This window comes from Rhinoraja longicauda, chromosome 4, assembly GCF_053455715.1.
Source record: "Rhinoraja longicauda isolate Sanriku21f chromosome 4, sRhiLon1.1, whole genome shotgun sequence".
Classification (NCBI taxonomy): Eukaryota; Metazoa; Chordata; class Chondrichthyes; order Rajiformes; family Arhynchobatidae; genus Rhinoraja; species Rhinoraja longicauda.
The window spans coordinates 34,682,928-34,709,309 of NC_135956.1; the positions used below are offsets into that span (position 1 = coordinate 34,682,928).

Sequence of the window (26,382 nt, forward strand, 5' to 3'; positions counted from 1 at the left end):
GCGTTGACACAGTATTGAGAATCAATATGTTCCACTCCAGCCAAAGCAAGTTTCTAAACCTAAGCCACAAAGTTACCCCTTCCCCACACAAGCTCCATGGCCCAGCCCCAACATAAAGTCAGGCTCTGTTTCATTTAAAACCATGGGACATGGTATCGAGAAAAAGAGGATAATGTTGACGGGGAAGGAAAGAAGCAACCCATTCAACTTTGAATTAAAATGAAATCCATTGATGGGTCATCGAACGGTGAATGAGTGTGCTGTGTTGTAAAGCTGCAACTTTGAATTACAAGGAGCCAGGGTTGATTTCTTTTAACTAGACTGCGTTGATTGAAGTGAAAAGAATAATTTGCTTTGACTGACTGGTGAAGAAGGATTTAGAATGAGCTGCATCAGCTGCCGTTTTCATGGGGTGATTACTCTGCTTCAGGGACGGAACAGAAAAAAGTTTGGTGCAGGCAGAAGCAACTCATTCCAAACACGGCCAAGTGTGTGATGAGCACAAAAGTACTTTAACAGGCAGTGTCAAACAGAAGGTAAATGGGTTAAGCATGATCACTAAAGATCTCTGTGTCCGGTACCTTGTCAGAGGCTCCACTTGCAGACATGGTTAGGTTTACCTTAGATTATCTGAATGCTTGATTAATATTCCATTCTCTAACCCCAAATCCATCTCTGTCACACAACCAGGCTGCACAGAGGCACATCTGTTAGAGGTGCAGCCTCACAACGCCAGAGACCTGGGTTAGATCCTGACATCAGATGTTGCCTGTGTGGAGTTGCCATGTTCTCCCTCTGACTGTGTGGGTTTCCTCCGGATGCTCCGGTTTCCTCCCACATCACAAAGACGTGCGGGTTTGCAGGTTAATTGGTGTCTGTAAATTGCCCCCTCCCCAGTGTATATGTGTATATGGAGTGATGGCAAAAATGGGTCGGCGTGGACTCAGTGGGCCGGGGGCCTTTTTCCATACTGTATCTCTAAACTTAACTAAACTATCCCTCACCTCATTGGCTTCAAATAACTTCTCCTTCTCTCCCCACCCTCTAGAATACAGAGCAGTACAGCAGTGAAGTGGGCCATTTGACTCACAGAATCAGTACCAAACATGATGTCAGGTTAAACTTATCTCTGCTCTCATCTGATCCATATCCCCCTATTTCCTGCATATCTATGTGCGTATCTAAGTCTCTTAAAGGCCGCTATCATATCTGCATCCACCACCACCCTGAGCAGCGCATTCCAGGCACCCAACACCCCTGTCCAAAGAAAAGCCTGCCCCACACATCTCCTTTAAATTTTGCCCCTTTCACCTTAAAGCTATGCTCTCTAGTCTTTGACATTTCCACCCTGGATAAAGGTTTCACTGTCTACCTCTCATAATGCCTCTCAAAATTTTATACACTTCTATCACTTCTCCTCTTAGCCTCCGTCGCTCTAAAGAAAACAGAGCAGAACAATGGCGCAGCAATTGAGTTGTTGCCTGACAGCGTCAGCGACCCAGGTTTGATCCTTATTACAGATGCTATCTGTATGGAGTTGGTACGTTCTCCCTGTGACTGCGTGTTTTTTTTCCCCTGGTGCTCCGGTTTCCTCCCACACTCCAAAGATGTACAGGGTTGTCGGTTAATTGGCTTTGGTAAAATTGTAAATTTTCCCTAGTGTGTAGGATAGTGCTAGTGTATGGGGTGATTGCTGGCCGGTGTGGACTCGGTGGGCCAAAGGGCTGTTTCCCTGCTGTATCTCTAAAGTCTAAAACAATTCTAGTTAGTCCAACCTCTCCTTATAGCTGAAACCTCTTAATCCAGCCAGCATTCTGGCAAACTTCATCTGCACCCTCTGCAAAGCCTCTGCATCCTTCCTATGATGGCTCGACCAGAACTGCACACAATACTCCAAATGTGGCCTAACCAAAGTCCTAAAAAGCTGCAGCATGACTTCCTGACTCGTATACTCAACTCCCCAACCGATGAAAGCGAGCTTACCATATGCTTTCTAAACAACTCTATCTAATCTAGCCTGATTCATTTCCTATTCTTAAGATCCCTGCACCCCAGTTAACATTGTGTTTTCAGCAGTTACACTATGTTTAATTTTATGTATATTTATTTTTTAAATAGGCCTTCCCTGTCACTGTGGGACAGCCAGAGTATCTTTCCCTGGTTATCTGTTCCTTGTTTGTTCCAAAACCTAAACAAGATGCTTGATTACTTGCTAAGCCTGAGGCCAATTTTTTCAGAAGTTGGAATTCCTGAAGGAATAGTATATCTTCCCTTGATATTGGGAATTTTTAAAGAGGGGATTGAAAGGTTCTTGATTGGTTAGGGTAGGTCAAAGGAAGCATCAGCTATCCATGTTCTCCAGAGATGTTGCCTGACCCGCTGCGTTACTCCAGCATTTTGTGTCTATCTTCGCTAAAAACTAGCATCTGCAGTTCCTTACAACACCAAACAAAATATTGTTGGATTATTGTTTAAAAACCCGCTAGTGACCGGCAGAGAAGGGAATCTGCCATCTTGCCTCTGAGCCATTAGTGACTGCAGATCCAGAAGAGCCTGATTAATTCTCTAGCAAGCCATTCCAGTGAAAGGTGATGAGGCCTCCCAGTAACACACATGCCCTGTGAATATATAAGTAAAATCTTGCCGCTGAGGTTCTTTGTTTGGACTCTGGGCAGTCTTTGGGCTGTTTTTCACGCAGCTCAGATCCAAAAGCCAAGATGGTTTATTTTATCTGCTGCGTGGCGAAACTTCTGCAGCCATTTGTTAATAACAGTGGATTTAAAAGTGCCAGAGAGTATTCTCATGGTTGTCCATGCAGATAGAGAGAATACTTCATTTGGATTAGTTGCCTACAGCGTGTGAACATTTTTCTGGTTTCTGCTGCATTGTAACCCAGTGACATGGTGTGTCTGTGTTTCATTTGACTTGGATCACTTCAAAAACTGCTGTGAGTTTGCGCCGGTTCTTCAGATAAGAGCCCTTACTGACATCTGCTCAAAGAGGGTGCTTTTAGAAGCTCACATTGGAAGACATCGTTTAACTAACAAAATAAAACCCTAAATGTCTATAAAGGGCCCCCCAAAATCTTCCTTTTGATCACATTAGTGAAAACATTGATGCAAGTAAGAAGTGACACATCCTGGCTCACATTCACAGAAACATTTCCTCGAAGATTATCAACGAGGACATTTTTCCAGGGGTAAGGATGGCTTTATCAAAGCCCTTCCGACTGTGCTCTCACATTCCACTCTCTAAAAACCTGTGGTCATCTGAAACACCACGGCCCACCTGCTGCTAATTCCACTTTACTCACCCCATGGCTCTCCTCACGAACACACTGTGGACAGTTTACTGTCTATTACAGTCAATTAACGTGACATGCGCAGGCACAAGGAACTGCAGGTGCCGGTTTACAGAAACAGAAACCTGGCAACCGGCTTGCTTGTGGGATATGGGAGGAAATCAAAGCACCTTATGGGAAGAAGGCAGGAGAATGGGGTTGAGAGGAAAAGACGGATCAGCCATGATTGAATGGTAGAGTAGACTTGATGGGCTAAATGGACCAATTCTGCTCCTCTCACTTATGAACTTATGGACTTATGATATCGCTCCTGTAAAATACCTAGAGCATTTGCACTGTATTAAAAAAATATGCATGGTACATGGAGGTTATTGCTCCTGGCTCAGAATGGCACAAGATACTTAAGTGAACCACTATACAAGCATAAACTGACAATGCAGGTTAAGTCTACTGGAAGGGGGAGGGGAAGGAGGAAGTGAACAGTTCTGGGTACAATGGGATGCTAAGTGGTAGCTGCTGGTTTCTCAGCTTTCCAGAGCGATCACTGCTGTAGGTCAGAGGTCATCGCCATTTGTCAAGAAAGTTCTTGTTAGGGCATCTCCATCCCCACTCCAAAAATGTCAAGAATGTCTCGATCGATTGGGTTTCAGATGACATTTTGGCTCGAGTTAAACTACCTCAGCGATAGCATTTAAAAGCCTTTTGTTGGCCTCTCTTTGTGGCAGCTCCCCCCTGTAACCTTAGTGCGTTGGTGTGTCAGCTTGATATCAGCTGCATTATTTTGTATCTACTCATTGGGGTGAAAATGCCACGTCCTTTTAGCACAGATTTAAGCACAGATATAGAATTTATCTCTCTTTTTTTGAACCAGTTTGAATTGAGAGGCAAATGAACAGATAGGTGTCTTGTGTGTGAGATTCTGAAATTTCCCAGAGATAATTTAAGTCACTGCAGCTGTAGAAATTTAACAAGAGAAATAATGCACAAAGTAAAATGTTATTTGCAACATACGTCACTTTTGTATGAAATTTTGAGTCCTTTAGTTTTCCCATCAGTGAATGGCTTTATCCTGCAGATGTTTAATTGTGTAGGTTTTGTTACTTGTGCTTTTTTATTTATATAGTTGCACATTCAAGTGAAGATATGACACTGGGTTCCTTGAGTTGTTGATTGAAGCCAAGTTATAGGGTAACTCAAGCGGCTAAAAAAAGGGGTCCTATTTTCGTGGGAACGTGAGGATCACATGCCGTAGATAGTTCCAGGGATACGAGAGGTCTCCAAGTCAGCATGAAGGTAGAAGGAATTGCACTGATGGTTAAAGAATTCTGCCCCTCCCCGTCTCTAGTTTTATGTTCAGAGTTTGTACACTGCACCCATTTTGCATCCCCCAGAACAGCTGCTGAACTCTTTGGCCTCCTCAGCTACCTCCTATACTGTCTCCTGGTGGAGGGGTCAGGATAGAGTCTGAAGAAGAGTCACCTATTTATTTTCTCCACAGATGCTGCCTGACTTGCTGAGTTTCTCCAGCTTTTTGGGGGGTCTATTTTAAGATATCTTGGTGTTTCTGGGCCTATATAGGTACAGTAAAGTTCGAGGGTTGATGCATTGATAGATAAAGCGTGGAGCAGTTATTGCCTGAAACCCTCTGCGGGGCGTGGTGATTGAGGCAGATATCCAGGGCGGCGCAGTGGAGCAGTGGTAGGGTTGCTGCCTTACAGCGCCAAAGACCCGGGTTCGATACTCACTTTGGGTGCTGTCCGTACAGAGTTTGCTCATTCTCCCTGTGACTGCTTAGGTTTCCTCCGTGTGTACTCCCACATCCCAAAGACCTGTGGACCAGTAGGTTAATTGGTTTCTGTAAATTGACCCTAGAGTGTGTACGATCGAACTAGTGTGAATTGAGTGATCGCTGGTCGGCTCCGACTCAGTGGGCCGAACGGCCTGTTTCCACACTGTGCCTCTAAACCAGGGTGTCAAACTCATTTTAGGTCATGGGCCAGATTGGGCAAAATGCGACTTCATGCGGGCTGGATCAGTTGTGCACGCGCGTACGAACGCACACGCCCGTGCACCCACAGCTTCCGTTGCCTTCGTTTTTTCAACCTGCTCTCATGTGTCTCAGTCTCTGCTATAACTACAAAATGTTTCACTTTACGAATTTTGTTTCTTATGAAGAAGATTGCCTAGCAAGCATTACTTTTACGATTGGTATCGAGATCCTAGATTGAGTGGATGTGGAAATAATGTTTCCAGTAATAGGAAAGTCTCGGACCAGAGGTCACAGCATCAGAATAAAAGGTCACACATTCAAAATGGAGATGAGGAGCAATGGGTGGTGAATCTGTAGAATTCATTGCTCCAGACAGCGGTGGAGGTCAAGGCATTGGGTATTTTTGAAGCAGAGATTGATACGTCTTGATTAGGTTCCAGGGAGAAAGAAGGCAATAGAATGTGGTTGAGAGAGAAAATAGATCAGCCATGGCTGAATGGCAAAGTAGACTTGATGGGCTAAATGGCCTAATTCTGTTCCCCTGTCTTATAGTCTTCCTGCAGTGTTTATGTTTTGCCCACAATGAGCTGGCTGGGTGGTGAACAGTCAAACAGCAGCTACCTGGCATGGTGAAAGATGGTCTGTCCATCATCTCACCTGAAGGCCCCGCTCCCCATCATTCTCCTTATGTCTTTCTTCTTTCCCCTCACATCCTCTCCCCTCATCTCTCATGTCCTTCTCTACCCTCACCTTTTCCCTCACCTGCCCTCTCCCTTTCCTCAGCCTATCCCGTCTCTCATCCCCACTTACTTCCTTCCAACTACTCCCCATCTTCCTTCCCTTACTTCATCCTCTCTCCTTACCTCGTCCCTAAATCCCCTCCCTTCCCTCATCCCTAAACACTATTCCTTCTCTCATCTGCTCCCTTCCTCACCCCCTCCCTCCCTACTTCCTTCCTTTCCCACCTACTTCCCCACTCCCCTCCCTCGACACCCTCTTCCCTTCCTCATCCCTAAACCCCTCCCCTCATCTGCTCCCCCTCCCCTTCCTTTACCACCACCTTCTCCCTTCTCTTCCCTATTCCCGCATAAATACCAGCACGTCTTCACATCCCACCTAACTTTAACCCAAACCCAGAGCCCCCACCATGGAGAGCAGCTCAGTTTTTGGATCGCTGGCTGCGGCCCCATTCACAGTGCGGCGACTTCCCACTAGCTTCTATCCACGCACTCACCTGGGTCTCAGGCACATGGTGGCGGCCTTTGTGGCAGCAGCCCAGGCACTTCCCGGTGTCCACAACAATGCTGAGACTTCCCCAGGGGGAGAGAGCAGCGAGGGGGAGAGAGAGCGGCGAGGGAGAGAGAGCGGCGAGGGGGAGAGAGCGGCGAGGGGGAGAGAGTGGCGAGGGGAGAGGGAGTGGCGAGGGAGAGAGAGTGGCGAGGGGGAGAGAGCGGCGAGGGGGAGAGAGAGCGGCGAGGGGGAGAGAGCGGCGAGGGGGAGAGAGAGCGTCGAGGGAGAGAGAGAGCGGCGAGGGGGAGAGAGCGGCGAGGGGGAGAGAGAGCGTCGAGGGAGAGAGAGAGTGGCGAGGGAGAGAGAGCGGCGAGGGGGAGAGAGTGGCGAGGGGGAGAGAGTGGCGAGGGGGAGAGAGAGCGGCGAGGGGGAGAGAGCGGCGAGGGGGAGAGAGAGCGTCGAGGGGGAGAGAGAGAGAGAGAGCGGCGAGGGAGAGAGAGAGTGGCGAGGGGGAGAGAGTGGCGAGGGGGAGAGAGTGGCGAGGGGAGAGAGAGTGGCGAGGGGGAGAGAGTGGCGAGGGGGAGAGAGAGCGGCGAGGGGGAGAGAGCGGCGAGGGGGAGAGAGAGCGTCGAGGGAGGGAGAGAGAGCGGCGAGGGAGAGAGAGAGTGGCGAGGGAGAGAGAGAGCGGCTGCCATACAGATACACAATAAATGGTTGCAAATATACTTTTTTTCCCCCCAAATCATCCTGCGGGCCGGATTGGACCCCTTCACGGGCCAGATGCGGCCCATGGGCTGGGAGTTTGACATCCCTGCTCTAAACTAAACTAAACTAAAAAAACTATGATAGTGGCATTGAAGAGATTTTTGGATAGACACAAGGATATGCAGGGAATGGAGAGATATGATATGGATTATGTGCAGGTAGATAAGAGATGGTCTTAGCATCATGTTCGGCACACACATTGTGGGCCAAATGACCCGTTCTTGTGCTGTAGTGTCCTATGTTCCAGGTCCTTATTTATATTCTTTTCCTTTTTATAATAATTGTATCGTACACATTTCAGATAGTGACAGCAATTGATAATCAGAATGTAATCCTCTGTATAAGAAAATAACTGCAGATGCTGGTAATCCTCTGTACCTTTTTTGCAAGTAATATGTAATTTTAAATTGAGTTAGTTGTAAAGAGCTACACATTGTCACGTGTACAATGAAGAAAGATTCTAAGGGGAATAAGAGCCAACCGTGGCGGACAAGGGAAGTTAGAGATGGAATAAAAATAAAAGAAAAGCTGTGTAACACAGCAAAGAGTAGCAGGAAGGCAGAGGATTGGAAAACTTTCAAAGGACAACAGAAGGTAACAAAAAGGGCAATATAGGGTGAAAAGATGAAGTACGAGGGTAAACTGGCCAAGAATATAAAGAAGGATAAAAGCTTCTTCAGGTATGTTAAGAGAAAAAGATTAGTAAGGACAAATGTCGGTCCCTTGAAGGCAGAAACAGGTGAAATTATTATGGGGAACAAGGAGATGCAGAAGAGTTGAACAGGTACTTTGGTTCTGTCTTCACTAAGGAAGACAAGCAATCTCGGGGACAGAGGATCTAGGGAGACAGAGGAACTGAAAGAAATTTGCATTAGGCGAGAAATAGTATTGGGTAGACTGAAGGCTGATAAATCCCCATGGCCCGATGGTCTGCATCCCAGGGTACTCAAGGAGATGGCTCTAGAAATCGTGGACGCATTGGTGATCATTTCCCAATGTTCTATAGATTCAGGATCAGTTCCTGTGGATTGAAGGGTAGCTAATGTTATCCCACTGTTCAAGAAAGGAGCGGGAGAGAAAACGGGGAATTATAGACCAGTTAGCCTGACATCGGTGGTGGGGAAGATACTGGAGTCAATTATTAAAGAAGTAAATAATGGCACATTTGGATAGCAGTAAAAGTATTGGTCCAAGTCAGCATGGATTTATGAAGGGGAAATCCTGCTTGACTAATCTTCTGGAATTTTTTGAGGATGTGACAAGTAAAATGGATGAAGGAGAGCAAGTGGATGTAGTATATCTGAACTTTCAGAAAGCATTCGATAAGGTCCCATACAGGTGATTAGTGGGCAAAATTAGAGCACATGGTATTGGGGGTAGGGTATTGACATGGATAGAGAATTGGTTGGCAGACAGGAAACAAAGAGTAGGAATAAACGGGTCCCTGTCAGAATGGCAGGTAATGGCGAGTGGAGTGCCGCAAGGTTCGGTGCTGGGGCCGCAACTATTTACAATATATATTAATGATTTAGGTGATGGAATTTGCAGATAACACAAAGCTGGGTGGCAGTGTGAACTGTTATGAGGATGCTAGGAGGTTGCAGGGTGACTTGGACAGGTTGAGAGAGTGGGCAGATGCATGGCAGATGCAGTATAATGTAGATAAATGTGAGGTTATCCACATAGGCGGCAAGAACAAGGAGGCAGATTATTATCTCAATGGTGTCAGATTAGGAAAAAGGGAAGTGCAACGATACCTGGGTGTCCGTGTACACCATTCACTGAAAGTAAACATGCAGGTACAGCAGGCGGTGAAGAAAGTTAATGGCATGTTGGCCTTCATAACGAGAGGATTTGAGTACAGGAGTAAAGAGGTCCTTCTGCAGTTGTACATGGCTCTGGCGAGGCCACATCTGGAGTATTGTGTGCAGTTTTGTTCTCTTAATTTGAGGAAGGACATCTTTGCTATTGAGGCAGTGTAGGTTCATGAGGTTAATCCCCGGGATGGCGGGACTGTCATATGAGGAAAGATTGGAAAGACTGAGCTTGTATTCACTGGAGTTTAGAAGGATGAGAGGGGATCTTATAAAAACATTTAAAAATATAAAAGGACTGGACAAGCTAGATGCAGGAAAAATATCCCCAATGTTGGGGGAAGTCCAGAACCAGGGGCCACAGTCTAAGAATAAAGGGGAGGCCATTTAAAACTGAGATGAGCAAAAACATTTTCACCCAGTGAGTTGTGAATTTGTGGAATTCTCTGCCACAGAAGGCAGTAGAGGTCAATTCACTGGATGAATTTAAAAGAGAGTTAGATAGAGCTCTGGGGGCTAGTGGAATCAAGGGGTATGGGGAGAAGGCAGACATGGGTTACTGATTGTGGATGATCAGCCATGATCACAATGAATGGCGGTGCTGGATCGAAGGGCCAAACGGCCTCCTCCTGCACCTATTTTCTATGTTTCTATGTTTACCGAGGTACGGTGAAAAGCTTTGTCCATGATTTCCAGGGATGCTGCCTGACCTGCTAAGTTATGCCAGCAGTTGATACCCTTTTGTGCATCTGCAGTTCCTTGTTTAGTTTAGTTCAAGTTCTATGCCAAGTGTACCGAGGTACAGTGAAAGGCTTTTGTTGCATGGTAACCAGATGACGGAAAGACTATACATGATTACAGCCGAGCCTTCCACAGTGTACAGATACATGATAAAGTGAATAACGCTTAGTGCAAGATAAAAGTCCAGCAAAGTCCAAATAAAAGATAGTGTGAAGGTCTCCAGTGAGATAGATAATGGCTCAGGACCGCTCTCTGGTCTTTGATAGGATGGTTCAGTTGCCTCCTGCTTCAGTTTTTGTTTGTAGGCAGGGAGTAGAGGCACAGCTGGGTGATCAGATTTCCCAAAATGAAACCGAGGGACAGAGTGGTAGGCGTTGTTTATTGATGTGCAGCTGTGGTGGAGGGTGTTCTGGCCTCTGGTGGGACAAGAGACACGCTGGTAGTACTTTGGTAGTACACCCCTGAGGTTGGCTTGAGTGAAGTATCCGTCTACAATGACCAGTGCTTCAGGGTGTTTCATCTCAAGGCTGTTGATAGGGGAGTACATTTCATTCAGAGCAATCTTAACATCCGCACGGGGAGGGATGGAGGCTGCTAAAATGTTTCCACATTTTCCAAATACAAGTATGTGTAAGCAAGAGCATCAGCCTGTTTGACTTGAACTTCTTTCTTTTATTTAGGTATTTCAAGTTGCCTACTTTATAATTAAAGCAGCAAATTCTCCACGTCCTGGAAACTGGGTTCTGGAGCGATCGATCGATGGCATTAAGTTTGAACCCTGGCAGTATTACGCCACGAGTGCCACTGAGTGCTTGACCCGTTACAACATCGTACCTCGAATTGGGCCGCCCACCTACAAAAGAGACAACGAAGTGATCTGCACATCTTATTATTCCAGGCTCGTTCCGCTGGAACACGGAGAGGTAAAGTCGTCTTCAGAAAAAGATAACAGAAGCACATTGCCGGGAGGTGTGTTTTAAAATAGGGTTGTAATTGATCGCTCATCAACGGAGGGAGTTGGGCTAGAGAAGGAACACTAATGCAAACACACTGTGCAGCCAATGCTGGCTGAAGTTCACAAGGGCAATTATGGTTCTGACTGCTGCAGCAGCAGAGAGGGACAACATGGGGACAGGTCCTTCAGCCCAACTTGTCCATGCTCCCCAAGTTGGCATTCTGGATTAATGCCATTTGCCTGCATTTGGTCCATATCCCACTAAATCCTTCCTTACCAAAATATCTACTCAAGAGCGAAAGGGAATGCACTACTAAATGATCAGTCTGAAGAAGGGTCTCGACCCGAAACGTCACCCATTCCTTCTCTCCCGAGATGCTGCCTGACCTGCTGAGTTACTCCAGCATTTTGTGAATAAAAACCTTCGATTTGTACCAGCATCTGCAGTTATCTTCTTATGCTTCTTGCACTACTAAATGGACTATTTAGTTTAGACTAGATTAGATTAGATTTAATTTGATTAGATTAGATTAGTTTAGATTAGATTAATTTAGTTTAGTTTACTTTACTTCCGTTTATTGGCACATGTACCGAGGTACAGTGAAAAGCTTTTTTTGTTGCATGCTGTCCAGTCATTGAAAAAACTATACATGATTATAATTAAGCTGCCCACAATGTACAGACAGATACAGGATAAAGGGAATAACGTTTAGTGCTGGATAAAGTCCAGTAAAATCCAATTAAATATAGTCAGAGAGCCTATAGTGAGGTAGATGATAGCTCAGGACTGCTCTCTAGTTGTTGATGGGAAGGTTCAGTTGCCTGATAACAGCTGGGAAGAAACTGTCCCTCAATCTGGAGGTACGCATTTCACATTTCTGTATTCAGGCCCCACTTCTGCATCCAATGAAAATCAAACCAAAAACAGCAAATGCTGGAAATCTGAAATAAAAGCGGAAAATGTTGGAAATACTCAGCAGGTCAGGCCACATCTGTGGTTAGAGAAACCTAGCTAACGTTTTGAGTCGGAGATCGCGGGTCAGAACCGGGAAGGAGACAAAAGCAGCTCATTGAGCTGCAGGGAGTTTGGGAGAGCGGCTAATTCTTAACTGAGTGAAACTAGAGTGACCATGGGGAGAAGCTGTAAACAAGGATAACTAGTCAGTGGGTGAATGGGATCAGTTAGAAAGCAAGAACACAGACAAAAGAATGAAGGAGTTGCAAAGAGCAGACCAGGAAGACAATCCCTGCAGATCATGCTGTGCATGCCTTCTGCTTCCAAGGAATAAAAGAAGACAGGGGAGAAAAAATATACATTAATAAAAACGCTGGAAGGACTCAGCAGGTCAAGCTCCATCTGTGGCTGCAAAGAATCAAAAAGGCTGAGCTAATATTACAGATGGATGACATACACAGACCGAAGAAATCAAGTTACCCAAAGCAGTATACTGTCATATGTTCATGTGGCATTGGAAGAATGGAGTGCATTTATTAACCATAGCCACTCAGTGGCAAATAGGTGAGCAGATAGTTAAAATCACTAAAGTTGTTAACCTTCACAAGAGCTGACGAAGCATAAATTTAACTGGTGCATTGAAGCAGGTGGTGAACACAATTGCTCAAAACCAGTGCGGGCTTTATTACTTGCAAATGCAGGTCGAATCCTGATGAATTTATTTGCTATTTGAGGGCGGCACAGTGGTGCAGCAGTGGAGTTGGGCTCGACCTGACCACGGCTGTCTGTACGGAGTTTGTATGTTCTCCCTGTGACCGCGTGGGCCTTCTCAGGGTGCTCCGGTTTTTCCCACATTACAAAGACGTGCAGGTTAATGGCTTCTGTAAATTGTCCCTAGTGTGTCAGATAGAACTAGTGTATGGCTGATCGCTGGTCGGCATGGGCTTAGTGGGCCAAAGGGCCTGTTTCCATGCTGTATCTCCTAACTAAACTAAATAATCTAATTGTAATTTAAACTCAGCAGCTTGAAAAAGGAGTTTCAATGAGCTTCTCGATGGACTCCCAGCTGAGAAGAGGAAGAGCATTGGAGAAAGGCGTAAAATGGTCAATTAAACTGCCTTATAAGAAAATAACTGCAGATGCTGGTACAAATCGATTTATTCACAAAATGCTGGAGTAACTCAGCAGGTCAGGCAGCATCTCGGGAGAGAAGGAATGGGTGACGTTTCGGGTCGAGACCCTTCTTCAGACTGAAGAAGGGTCGAGACCCGAAACGTCACCCATTCCTTCTCTCCCGAGATGCTGCCTGACCTGCTGAGTTACTCCAGCATTTTGTGAATAAACTAAAAGCCTTGTTGGACCATAAGTACTTCCGGCCCCCAATCAGAAAAACTCCAGACATCCCTCTTATGGATAGATGTCTCCCTTTCTGTTAGCGCATTTCCTCTCACAGGATACTCTGAGAGCTAATTAGATATCACCTGACTCATTTCTCGTGGATATATGCACCTCAAATCCTTTTGCCGTTCCATCATCCATTGAGAATGAATAGGAGACACAAGGAATTGTATCTGTTCATATGTTCCAGGAGCAGAATTAGGCCATTTGGCCCATCAGATGGACTCTGCCAATCAATCATAGCTGATTTATCTTTCCCTCTCAACCCCATCCCCACCCGTTCTAATCAAGAATCTGTCAATCTCTGCCTTAAAAATATCCTTTGACAGTCCCTCGAGCCTTCTGTGGTGATGAATTCCAGGGATACACCACTCTCTGAATAAAGGGATTCCTCCTTATCTCCTTTTTAAAGTACGACCTTTTATTCTGAGGCTTTGGCCTCTGGTCCTAAACTCTCCCACTAGTGGAAACATCCTCTCCACATTCACTCTATCCAAGCCTTTCACTATTCAGTAAGTTTCAATGAGGTCCCTCCACATCCTTCTAAATTCCAGCGAGTACAGGCCCAGTGCCGACAAACGCTCATCTTAAGTTAACCCAATCATTCCTGGGATCATTCTCCTAAACCTCCTCAGGACTCTCTCCAATGCCAGCACAGCCGTACTCAGATATGGGGCCCAAAACTGCTCAATACTCCTAAAAGTGGTCTGATCGGTGCCTTATAAACCAGATGCTGGTTTACACTAAAAAGCACAAAACGCTGAAGTAATTCAGCAGGTCAGGCAGCATCTTTGGAGAACGGGGAGAGGTGACATTTTCAGTCGGGACATTTCTTCAGATGAATAAGGAATTGGTTGGCATGCTTTAAGTGCGGCAGTAGCACTAAAATACCTCAGGCTTCATTTTAGGAGAAATGGTTACGCTTTTAACTTGCCCCATTGCCTTTCATCAAAATTGGGATTCACATTTTCATTGCATAGTCCGGAAATATTGGAATATGCATGACCTTACTATACAAAAGCAGCAATATTAATGAAAGAACTATATATAGCTGGAATATTGAGGAGATAAGATTTTGGCATTGTTACAGTTTAGATCTATAATTAAAGTATGTATTGTCCATGTTCCTTGCTGATTATCCATTGTTTAACTGAGGCTATTCATTTTGTTTTTCTCACTTGTCTGTGAAAGGCAGTGTTTTATTAAAATTACTAGTGGGTCTGAATGAGATGCCAGTTTCCTTAATATGAAAAGACTGCACAGTGGCGCAGTGATAGAGTTGCTGCCTTACAGCACCAGAGACCCGGGTTCGATCCTGACCACGGGTGCTGTCTGTACAGTGTTTGTACGTTCTTGCTGTGGGTACCCCGTGGGTTTTGTCCGGGTGCTCCAATATCCTCCCACACTCCAAAGGCACACATGTTTTTAGGCTAATTGGCTTCCGTAAAAGTGTAAATTGTCTCTAGTGTGTAAGATAGTGCTCGTGTATGGGGGGTGATTGCTGGTCGGCACAGACTCAGTGGGCCATAGGGACTGTTTCCGCACTGTATCTCAAAAGTCTAAAGCATACAGATTGATCTTTCCAGGCAGGAACATAGTCAAATACTATTCCAATTATAGACAATAGACAATAGGTGCAGGAGGAGGCCATTCGGCCCTTTGAGCCAGCACCACCATTCAATGTGATCATGGCTGATCATTCTCAATCAGTACCCCGTTCCTGCCTTCTCCCCATACCCCCTGACTCCATTCATTGTAAAAATTAACCTTAATTATGCTGACAACTGAATCAATGGCTAAAGGGATCAGGGGGTATGGAGAGAAGGCAGGTATGGGATACTGAGTTGGATGATCAGCCATGATCATATTGAATGGCGGTGCAGGCTCGAAGGGTCGAATGGCCTACTCCTGCACCTATTTTCTATGTTTCTAATGCTTATATCTGTTGATGATAAAGCCAGTTACATATTTGTTTAGGTTTCAAAGGGGTTACGTTTTCGACCCTTTCATTAATTTTAGTGAAAATTTAAAATGGTCAAACGTTCCACACACAGGTTGATTTTGTTAGTGACACATATGCAGTGATTTTCTCACCGTCTATAAGGTCCTGGTATGCATAAAACAGTTTGTAGGATAGAGAGAGACACGAGATATTCTCGATCTTAAGTAACTGCAATATTAGAGGATACCATTCCTTTGGGCTTCGTGCACTAGCTGATTCTGGTCTGGTAACTTTAAGCCCAAGATAGACACAAAATGCTGGAGTAACTCAGCGGGACAGGCAGCATCTCTACAGAGAAGGAGTGGGTGACATTTTGGGTCGGGACCCTTCTTCAGAGTCTGAAGAAAGATCTCGGCCCGAAACGTCACCCACTCCTACTCTCCAGAGATGCTGCCTGTCCCGCTGAATTACTCCAGCATTTTGTGTCTATCTTCGGGTTCAACGAGCATCTGCAATTCCTTCCTACAACTTTAAGCCCAATATGTCTTCACAATCCCTGGAATCTCGCTAATGGAATTCAAATGGAATATTTCAAATTTCCCCACATTAAAGATCTTTGGATGTGAAATGGTGCGGCAGTAGAGTTGCTGTCTTACAGCACCAGAGATCCAGGTTTGATCCTGACTACGAGTGTTGTCTGTACGGAGTTTAAAAGTTCTCCCCGTGAACGCGTGGGTTTCCCCCGGGTGCTCCGGTTTCCTCCCACATTGCAAAGACGTACAGGTTTGTAGGTTAATTTGGCTTTCGTAAAAATTGTAAATGTTCCCTAATGTGTAGGATAGTGCTTTCGTACAGGGACCACTGGTTGGCCCGGACCTGGTGGGCTGAAGGGCCTGGTTCTGCACTTGATCTCTGAAAAAGCACTTTATATAACGTCTCCAGCAAGTGTTAAATGCCGTAGCATTTTAATGTCTGCTCTGTCACACATCCACACACATTTTGAGTCATTGATTACGATGGAGATCAATTATCAAATGAAATTATTCCACACCTGGACAAATGATCAGGAAGAGCACCATAAATGTTGCTACCTACTGAAACCTGCCCTGCAGGTATCACAAAATGCTGGAGTAACTCAGCAGGTCAGGCAGCATCTCGGAGAGAGGGAATGGGTGACGTTTCGGGTCGAGACCCTTCTTCAAACCTACCCCACCATCTCTTCATGCCACCTCCCATCAGCCCATGAGCCTGGCTATCCCCTCAAGCAAAAGCCACTGGAAAATACTGGGCCTTATAACCATTTCATATCAAGGTTATAAAACCTAGCGTTGAGAAAATTTAAACTGAAGCAAAATACAAAGTGCCGGAGTAACTTGACTGGTCATGCAGCATCTAAGGAGGAAATGGATAGATTTTAGTTTGGGACCCTTAATCAGACTGAAGAAGGTGAGTCTGAAGAAGGGTCCCGACCCAAAAGGTCAACCTATCCATTCCCTCCACTAATGCTGCCTGATCTGCTGAGCGCTTTGTGTTTTGCTCATGATTCCAGCATCTGCAGTTCATTGTGTCTTGTTAAGACTGATTTAATTCTCTATTTATAAACCCAAGCGATTGTACCTTCTGGTGTCAAAGCGGATCGAAACCTGTTCCACTGTAAAGATCATTATTTTTCAGGCACCGTTTATAAAGATTTGGAGAATGTGTGGATAATCCTTATGTCTTCTAAGCATTCTGAGGCTTAATGATCTGAAACCACTCTGGCCCACGGGAATGTGGGAACCATTTTCTGTCCATCTCCAATAATTATTCTTTCTCTCCTGAAGCTGACCAATAAATAATAATAATAATAATAATATATTTATTTTATATAGCGCCTTAACACATGCACAAAGCGCTTTACAAATACAATTAACATAGAAACAAACAGACAAACTATCCTGACGGAAAAGCGGCGAATAATCAACGCCAGCGTCCTCTCACGTCAGGGTCCGGCAGTAGACATTAAAGAGCACAAGACACACAGATACAATTTTTTACACAAAACAGCCATCACAGTGATTGCTCTAGGCATACCCTCACTGTGATGGAAGGCAAAGTCTTATCTCCTCCTCGTTCTTCTCCCGTGGCGCCACGAGGCGATCGAGGCTCCCAACCCCTTGAAGCCCCCACCGGGCGATGGAAAGTCCCAGGGTCGAGCCGAGCCGAGCAGGCCGATGAAAGTCCTGAGCCCCCACCAGGCGATGGAAAATGCCGCGGCCGAGCCACGCAGGCCGATGAAAGTCCTGAGCCCCCACCGGGCGATGTAAAGTGCTGCGGCCGAGCCACGCAGGGCGATGAGAGTCCTGAGCCCCCACCGGGCGATGTAAAGTGCTGCGGCCGGGCCACGCAGGGTGATGAAGGGCCTGCGGGCGGGTTGATCATACCTCGTGCTTCGGGGCGGTCGAAGCTGCTACGGCTGGAACTCCCAAAAGCCGGTCGCCAGCCAGGGACCTGCGAACTCCCGATGTTGCGGTCTGCAGGGCCCAACGGCCGAAGCCTCCGAGATGGTAAGTCCAGGCCCTGCGACCGGAGTCTTCGAGGTCGATCCCAGCTGGAGGCCGCCGACTCCACGATGTTAGGCCGTAGCGCGAACGGAGATACGACACGGTAAAGGTCGCATCTCCGTTGAGGAGGAGATTTAAAAAAAGGTTTCCCCCAACCCCCCCACCACCCCCTTACATACACAGAATTAAAAATAAAACAAAACGTACATTTAACATCGACAATGACAAAAAAACACAAAAAAAAACGGAGAGACTGCCGGTGAGCCGCAGCTGCAGAACACAGCCACGCCCCTAAATCATGTGATAATTCATTGGGTGAGAAGTACATTCTAATACTGTTTGTCTGAAGCTGTAAAATGCGCCCACAGTAGGATGGCACAGTGGTGCAGCTGGTAGTGCTGCTGTCTCACAACACCAGAGACCCGGGTTCAATCCTGATCTCCGATGCTGCCTGTGTGGAGTTTGCACGTTCTCCCTGTGACTACATGGGTTTCTTTGGGGGGTGTTTAGTTTAGAGACGCAGCATGGAGACAGGCCCTTCGGCCCACAAGCCCATGCTGACTTCATGTTATCCCACTTTCACATCCACTCCTTACACCCGAGGGTCAATTTGCAGAAGCCAATTATCTGCAAACCCGCATGTCTTTGGGATGTGGAAGGAAACCAGTGTACCCGGAGGAAACCCAAATGGTCAAAGGGAGAACGTGCAAACGCCACACAGACAGTACCGGAGTCAGAATAGGACCCAGGTCCCTGGCGCCGTGAAGCAGAAGCTCTATCTGCTGCATCACCTGTGCCGTCTTTACTGTGCCAGTGTGCTGCCCCTAAAATCAGGGTGCTCCAGTTTCATCCTAAATCCCATAAATTTGCAGGTTAAGTCCCATAAATTTGCAGGTTAATTTTCCTTTGTAAAATTGACTCTAATTTGGCAGGTGTGAATGAAAAAGTGGGATAGCCTAGAACATAGTGTGAACTGGTGATTAATGGCAGGAGTGGACTCAGCGTGCCGAAGGCCCTGTTTCCATGTTTTATCCCTAAGCTAAGCTAAACTAAACTATATAACATACATGAACATAAATGGGGAACCAGAAAAGCTCTTTCACTCTGTAACAGCAGTAGGGAAGCAGTCTGTGGAAGTTGCTGAGTCATCATTGACATCCCCAGCTCCATCCTTCAACATGGTCAATCAACATGACCATTACATTCCAGAGGTAGAAGATTAGAAAAAACTTTTCTCATTGTGTGGTCTAGTTTATCCATAAGCATTACGACTAAAAGTGATCACAGTATTCACCATGCTGCAGGGTACCAACAAATATCTGGGGAAGCAAATATTTAGTGAGGCACAGTGGTGCAGCGGTAGAGTTAGCAATAGAACAGCAAGAGAGTTGGTGCCTTACTGTGCCAAAGACCTGACCACGGGTGCTGTCTGTACGGAGTTTGTACGTTCTCCCTATGGGTTTTCATCGGGTGCTCTGGTTTCCTCCCATGCTCCAAAGACATACAGGTTTGTAGATTAATTGGCTTAGGTAAATTGTAAAATTGTCCCTAGTGTATAGGATAGTGTTCCTGTATGGGGTGATCGCTGGTCGGCACGGACTCAGAGGGCCGAAAGGCCTGGTTCCGCACTGTATCTCTGAAGATAAATTTGGATTAGTTTGAGGAAAAGAGCAAAAGTTGGAAGTGTGACATTTTGCAAGGCCTCCAAAACACTGTATATATTGTGCATTTTAAGGTGGGAAGCTACACTGTATGTTTCTTCACAGAGTCATGGACCAATAATATTTTGATTAAGACAGAGATAAATGATCTTTTCTAAGGAGCATCACGGTGAGAAATGGAAAACCCAACACTGACTCAAATACCAAGTTCTAAAATAAGATTAGAAATGGATTGCAAGGCTGAGGAAAGGTCTTGATCCGAAGAATTCTCTGTCCATTTCCTTCTACAGATGGGGCCTGACTTGCTGAGTTCATCCAGCAGTTTGTTTTTTGCTCACGGTTCCAGCATCTGCAGCCTGCAATGTGTCTGTTATTCAGGTGGTGGTGTCTGGTGTTGAGTATGCATTATGTATGTTCATGATACATAATAACCACATCATACATCCAGGGCAGAAGGCATTTATCAATCTACTGTGGGAAACAGTGTCCCATCTGTATGCACACACAGTTTAATGAATGAAAGGCTGCTGAAGACATCAACTTCCTGAACAACTGGAGGAATCAGGCAGTAAATTTAGGCGAGCATTAAACTCCTTACCTCTGCAAGCTTTGCTCTTCTTTTGCATTCAGACTTTTAAAACATGAGGTCGATACCACTTGGTAACTGCTTTCAAATTCATTATCTTTTTTAAGCTACATGTGGTGCTGCACTGTTTCTGCTCACCAGAGCTTGATTCAGAGTTTAAATAAAAATGGAAACTTGGAGCTCCCTGTTCAGATGGGAAGAAAGTGGTGCAGCGGAAGAGTTGCTGCCGTACAGTGCCAGAGACCAGGGTTCGATCCTGACTACGGGTGCTATGTTTAATGGAGTTTAGATGTTCCCACACAAGCCTGTCCCGCTTGAGTTACTCCAGCATTTTGTGTCTACCTTCGATTTAAACCAGCATCTGCGGTTCTTTCATGCACATGTTTTCATACTGTATCTCTAAACTTAACTAAACTGAAGTGAATATCTAAAAGAATTTTCAGTAAATCCAAAGAGACTATTGGTTCATGTTCATGGTGTATGAATGCCTCACTCACAATATTATTTTTTCCCTGTGAAGATTCACACCTCGTTGATCAACGGCAGGCCAAGTGCTGATGACCCATCACCGACTCTGTTGGAGTTTACCTCTGCTCGCTATATTCGCCTCGTCCTTCAGCGCATTAGGACACTCAATGCTGACCTCATGACCCTTGGATATCATGACCCGCGGGAAGTCGACCCCATTGTTACCCGGAGGGTAAGGAGATTGGAAGCATCCAAGGCCACTTCTGGCACCGTTATTGTTTGTTGACAGGACAAAGGAGGCGTTTAATCATGTGCTCAAACAGAACGCAATTTTCTCGCTTTGCATGGAGGATTGTTCACCTTTCTCTACCCACAGTTGCGCAGCAGTAGAGCTGCTGCATCACAGCGCCAGAGAGCCGGGTTCGATCCCGACTACAGGTGCTGTCTGTGCAGAGTTTGCACATTCACTCTTTGATCGCGTAGGTGCTCCGGTTTCCTCCCACATCCCAAAGACATGCAGGTTAAATGGGCTCTGTATATTGTCCTCACTGTGTAGGTCGTAGAACTATTGTATGGATCATAAGTGGTCAGAGTGGACATGGTTGGCCTAAGGGCCTATTTCCACACTGTATCTCTAAACTAAACTAGGCTACCTTGTTTAAAAAACATCTTTATTTTAGAAATTGCATGACACCTTTGAAACTGCTATGCCTCTTGAAGCAAAATGTTTATATTTACAAGATTTTAAGCCAGGGCAGTACTGTGGTGCAGCTGATAGAACTGCAGCTTCACATCAGTGATCTGGGTTCAATCCTGATCTCCGCTGGTTTCGGTGTGGAATTTGCCTGTTCTCCCTGTGACCATGGGTTTCATCCAGCTGTTCTGGTTAATTCCCTCATCCCAAAGAGATCCGTGTTGGTGGGTTGATCGGTCATTGTAAATTGTTAATTGTATAGAGATGAATGGTCGAAGCCAAGCTGAGTTGACGGAAATGTAGGGGGAAATAAGTTACAGGTTGGGAAGGGGTGGGGATCAGAAGATTACTCTGCGAGGTTGTCTAACTGGGAATGCGTTGCGGCACGGTGTCGCAGCGGTAGAGTTGCTGCCGTACAGTACCAGAGAACCGAGTTCGATCCTGACTACGGATGCGGTCTGCACGAAGTTTGTACATTCTCGCTGGGACCTGTGTGGGTTTTCTCCGGCTGCTCCGGTTTCCTCTCAAACTCCAAAGATGCACAATTTGGAGTTTCCTCTCAAACTCCAAAGAGGCTTGGAGGCTAATTGGCTTCGGTAAAATTGTAAATTGTCCCTAGTGTGTGTGGGATAGTGTTAGTATACGGGGTTCGCTGGTCGGCGTGGACTCAGTGGGATGAAGGGCCTGTTTTCACGCTGCATCTCTAAACTAAACTAAAACAAGAACAAAAATAATAAGAATGTGAGATTGCTAAAATGTAGAGATTTTCTTATCATGATCTTTTTCTCCTGAACTAATCTTCAAACGACTCCATTGTGTAATGTAACACTGATGTATATACATTCTGTAAATTCAGGAACTCCATGGGGTGAGTCATCGTGAATACCAGCAGGATTCAATTTGTGCTTTGTTTATTTTCTTATGCAGTATTACTACTCCATCAAGGATATCTCGGTCGGAGGCATGTGTATCTGTTACGGCCATGCTGCCAGCTGTCCATGGGTTGGAAAACTAATGGTTTGTACCAGAGTACCCTCATAGGAATATTAGTGTATATGCCTAGCATTCTGCAATTGTAAGAAATGACCACAATTTAACAATTTGATGATATTTGTGGGAAATGTATGTCATTTTAGGCCCCAGGTCTTTGTTAAATTGCTCTCTTAAGTCTATCCTTAAATTTACACCTTTTCCCAATTTTTAGCAATCAAAGCGTTGACAATGTTATAAGTTATGTGAACTGCCCTCTCCCAGTGTGACTCTAATCATGTCAAAGGCACAATATAAATGCTACTTGCTCGGGTTAATTTATTTCAAGTACCTCGGGTGCTAACTAGATTTGAAGCAAACATTAGCAAGTCATGATACCTGGTTATTGATGGTCCTATCCCAAGCTATCGAGATCAATAATACCCAGAAGCTACTTTTCTTTGTGTTATCCCCACTCCTAATTAAACAAAATATTCAGGGGAAATGATCACAAGTAATAAAGGATGTTAGCATTAACAATTAGCTGCAAGTTATATATTTTTTACTGAAGGAATGAACATCCTTTAAGGCTGTCACCAGTACCGACATAAATCACAAACAAGTAGTTATTTCAATTGTTGACGTTGATAGAGGATTCTAAATTACAGAACCAAATTTCACCAGAAGCTCTTTAACGGCAAAATGTTTTATTGCAGAGACTCGATACTGTGCAGGGGATAGTTCTGTTCTTGGTGTCACAAGTTATGATACAAAATAGCACAACAACTCTGACTGATAAAATAATCAGCCTCCCATTTAGTTCACAGAGAGAGCGATCGAGCTTTTGCCCGAGTGCAATAACATTCTGGTGTCTGTCGTGACACTGAGGGAATGAAGCAGTGAAATGGCCTTTTTCAGTCTCCAGGAATGTCCCTCAAACCTGGAATAGATTTAGTCGAGCTAAGTCACCACGTGCTGTAATGTGAAATTCGAGAATCAAAGAAACTTGCTCAAAAGTCTGAGTCAGACCATTTTTTTAAAAGGCACACATGCAGTTTCAACATTGCTTTTAAAACAGAAAATGTTGGGAGCATTTTTAAAATCCAGTTTTCTCTGAATTTGGCCGTGGAAGTGATATTTAATCTTTGCTCCATTCCATTGTCGCTCCTCCTGCCCTCTTGCATGAAACAACCACTTTAAGCTTTGCCTTCTGGCCTGAATAAACACTGGGCGAATGTGGATTTATTTATCCACCGCGTCACTCGGAGACAGGCAAAGTAGAAACATGTGATGGCCCCAACCTTTGTCAAATCAAGCGCTGTCAATTAGTTGATGTGTGTGCAGCTGAGTTTTGCCTCTAGTTGAATGGAATGAAATGACTGCTTTTGGATTTCTGGAATCAGACTTTACATTGGCTCTGAACATGAGAAGTAAGTTCACAAGTCATCGGAGCAGAATCAGGCCATTCGGCTCGTCGAGTCTGCTCCGCCATTCAAACATGGCTGATCTATCTTTCCCTCTCAACCCCAATTTTCCTGCCTTCTCCCCATCACCTTTGACAGCCTTACTAATCAAGAACCTGTCAATCTCCACTTTAAAAATACCCATTGACATGGCCTCCACATCCATCTGTGGCAATGACTTCCACAGACTCACCACCATCTGGCTAAAGAAATCCCTCCTCGTCTCCTTTCTAAAGGTACCTCTTTTTATTCTGAGACTGTGTCCTCTGGCCCTAGACTCTCCCATTAGTGGAAACATCTTCTCCACATCCTCTCTTTCCAGGCCCTTTCACTATTCGGTAAGTTTCAACGAGGCCCCCCCCATCGTCCTTCCAAACTCCATCCAGTGCAGGCCAGTGCCGTCATATACTCATCATATGTTAATCCAAATATCCCCGGGATTATTCTCGTAAACTTCCTCTGGACCCTCTCCAACGTCAGCAAATCTCTCCTCAGATATGGGGCCCAAAACTGCTCACAATACTCCAAATGCGATCTGACCACCGCCTAATAAAGCCTCAGCATTACAGCCCTGCTTTTACATTTCTAATGTAGTGCCTGATGAAAAGAAAGAAAACTGCTGCATGTTCAGCAACTGTCAAGTCGATCTTTGTATTGCACATCCTGCCATAAGCAATGAATGGTGAAAATTAGATTATTAGAAACATTAATTTAAATGGAGATTTTAAAGAAGCCACTTTTTGTTTTAGAGATTACAATGTCAGTGTGAACACAACACCTGTGGAGAGAGCTGCAGTGAGTGTTGCCCCGGTTACCATCAGAAACCATGGCGATCGGGAACCTTCACCTCCGACAACATATGCGAGAGTAAGTCAAGAATTTGTGGGTGTGTATTTGATGGAGGGTCTAGAAATTCAGCTGCACTATGTCCATTTATCACACGGCAGACAGTTTCCAGTGTGTTAGAGCCTAGACTGAAGCAAGTACAACCCTGCAAAGCAGTGGTAGAGGTGCTATCTTACAGCGCCTGGGGCCCAGGTTTGATCCTGACGATGGGTGCTGTCTGTATGGAGTTTGCACCTTCTCCCTGTGACCACGTGGGTTTTCTCTGAGCCACATTCCAAAGCCGTGCAGGTTTGCAGGTTAATTGGTTTCTGTGAATTGTCCCTAGAGCGGAGGATAGAGCTAGTGTATGGATGATTGCTGGTCAGCGCGGACTTGGTCCGAAGGACCTGTTTCCATGCTGTGTCTCTATACTAAACTAAAAAATGCTACACCAGAAAGACATAAAATGCTGGAGAAATTCAGCTGGTTCTGCAGCATCCCTGGAGAACATGAATAGGTGACGTTTCAGACCAGGACTCTCCATCAGGCTGATTGCAGGGCAGAGATAAGAAAAAGATAAGATAAGAAAGAAGAATGAAGGGGCAGGTCAAAGCATGGCAGGTCAAAGCATGGCAGCTCATAGGTGAGCACAGGCAGGGAGGAATTTTGATAGGCAGATGGTTGGATAAAGCCCAGAGATGGTCTGGAATCAGTCTTCCTGCGATTGAGTGTCTAGAACATTGGTTCCCAATCTTTACTGTGTAATTGGCTTTGGTAAGTTGTGAAATTGTCCCTCGTGTGTGTAGGTAAGTATACAGGGTGATCGCTGGTTAGTTCAGACTCGATGGACCGAATGGCCTGTTTCCGCGCTGTATCTCTAAAGTCTAAAGTCTGGACACCTGCTTCAGTTGTACTAATTTCTTTGTTAACCAGAGTGTAACTGCCATGGCAAAACGGAAGACTGTTACTACGACCAAAGTGTGGCTGATCACAGCCTGAGTCTGAACGTACGAGGACAGTTTATCGGTGGAGGCGTATGTGTTAATTGCACCAACAACACGGCAGGCATCAACTGTGAGACCTGCATTGATGGCTTCTACCGACCTTACAAGGTAACTCTTTATGTGAGGTGGAATCCTATCAACTCCATCTGTTGTCCACCACGAGTAATCTCTTGGACAACAGCCTTTCCTGTTTCAGAAGACACAAAATGCTGTAGTAACTTAGCGAGTCGGGCAACATCTCTGGAGAACATGGATGGGTAATGTTTCGGGTCGGCTCGTTGCTACTCGTTGAGTTACTCCAGCACTTTGTGTATTCGTTTATAAACCAGCATCTGCAATTCCTTGTTTCTAATTTTCCGTTTCAGCATTGTTACACTATTGTGATATTTTGTACCAATAGCATTAATTCTGGCATTTATTTATATTTTTAAAGATGTTAATAAATTTAGATTGGGCTGGTGTTTGGGTTAGCAAATGCAATAAAGAAGTAAATCGAGATCAACCAACAAACAACCTGCTGGAGAAACTCAGTGGATCGAGCAGCATCTGTGGGTGGAAGAGAATGGTCGAGGTTTTGGTTCAAAAACTGCATTAGGTCCTGATGCAGAATTAGGCCCAAAATGTCAACCATTTCATATCCCTCACCGACGCTCATCGACCCTGAGTTTCTCCAATGCATCGTTTGCTGCTCCAGATTCCAATATCTGCCTTCTCTTGTATCGCTAAAAAGAGATGAAGTTTGATTTGGTTTGCTTATAATGTTGTCATGTTTCTAGGTTTCTCCATTTAACCCTGACCCTTGCTTGTCATGCAACTGTGACCCAGCAGGGTCTCTGAATGCCACTTGTGTGAAGGATGAGAACCAATCTGTCACAGAACAAGGTAAAGTTGATCTGATTTCATAACATGGTTTCTTAACACTGACATATAATGTAGAACAGTACGGTACAGAAACAGGCACTTTGTGACAGAATATCAATGCCAAACATGACACCAAGACCAACTCTTACCTGCCTGCACATATACCAGATCCCTCCATTCCCTGCATATCCATGTGCCTATCCAAAAGCTTCTTAAT

General features: G+C 45.2%; 1 protein-coding gene across 4 annotated transcripts in view; it reads left to right on the forward strand.

Moving 5' to 3' along the window:
* Positions 1-26,382, forward strand: part of lama1 (laminin, alpha 1) — a 261,227-nt gene that overhangs the window by 54,173 nt on the left and 180,672 nt on the right. For 3 of the 4 annotated variants that reach the window (XM_078397501.1, XM_078397502.1, XM_078397503.1), the window contains exons 4-9: positions 10,522-10,764; positions 20,402-20,581; positions 21,971-22,060; positions 24,225-24,342; positions 25,234-25,412; positions 26,081-26,186. In XM_078397501.1, coding sequence (XP_078253627.1) covers positions 10,522-10,764; positions 20,402-20,581; positions 21,971-22,060; positions 24,225-24,342; positions 25,234-25,412; positions 26,081-26,186 — 916 coding nt within the window. The remainder of the gene's footprint in view (positions 1-10,521; positions 10,765-20,401; positions 20,582-21,970; positions 22,061-24,224; positions 24,343-25,233; positions 25,413-26,080; positions 26,187-26,382) is intronic. The other variant, XM_078397504.1, reaches the window with a different exon arrangement.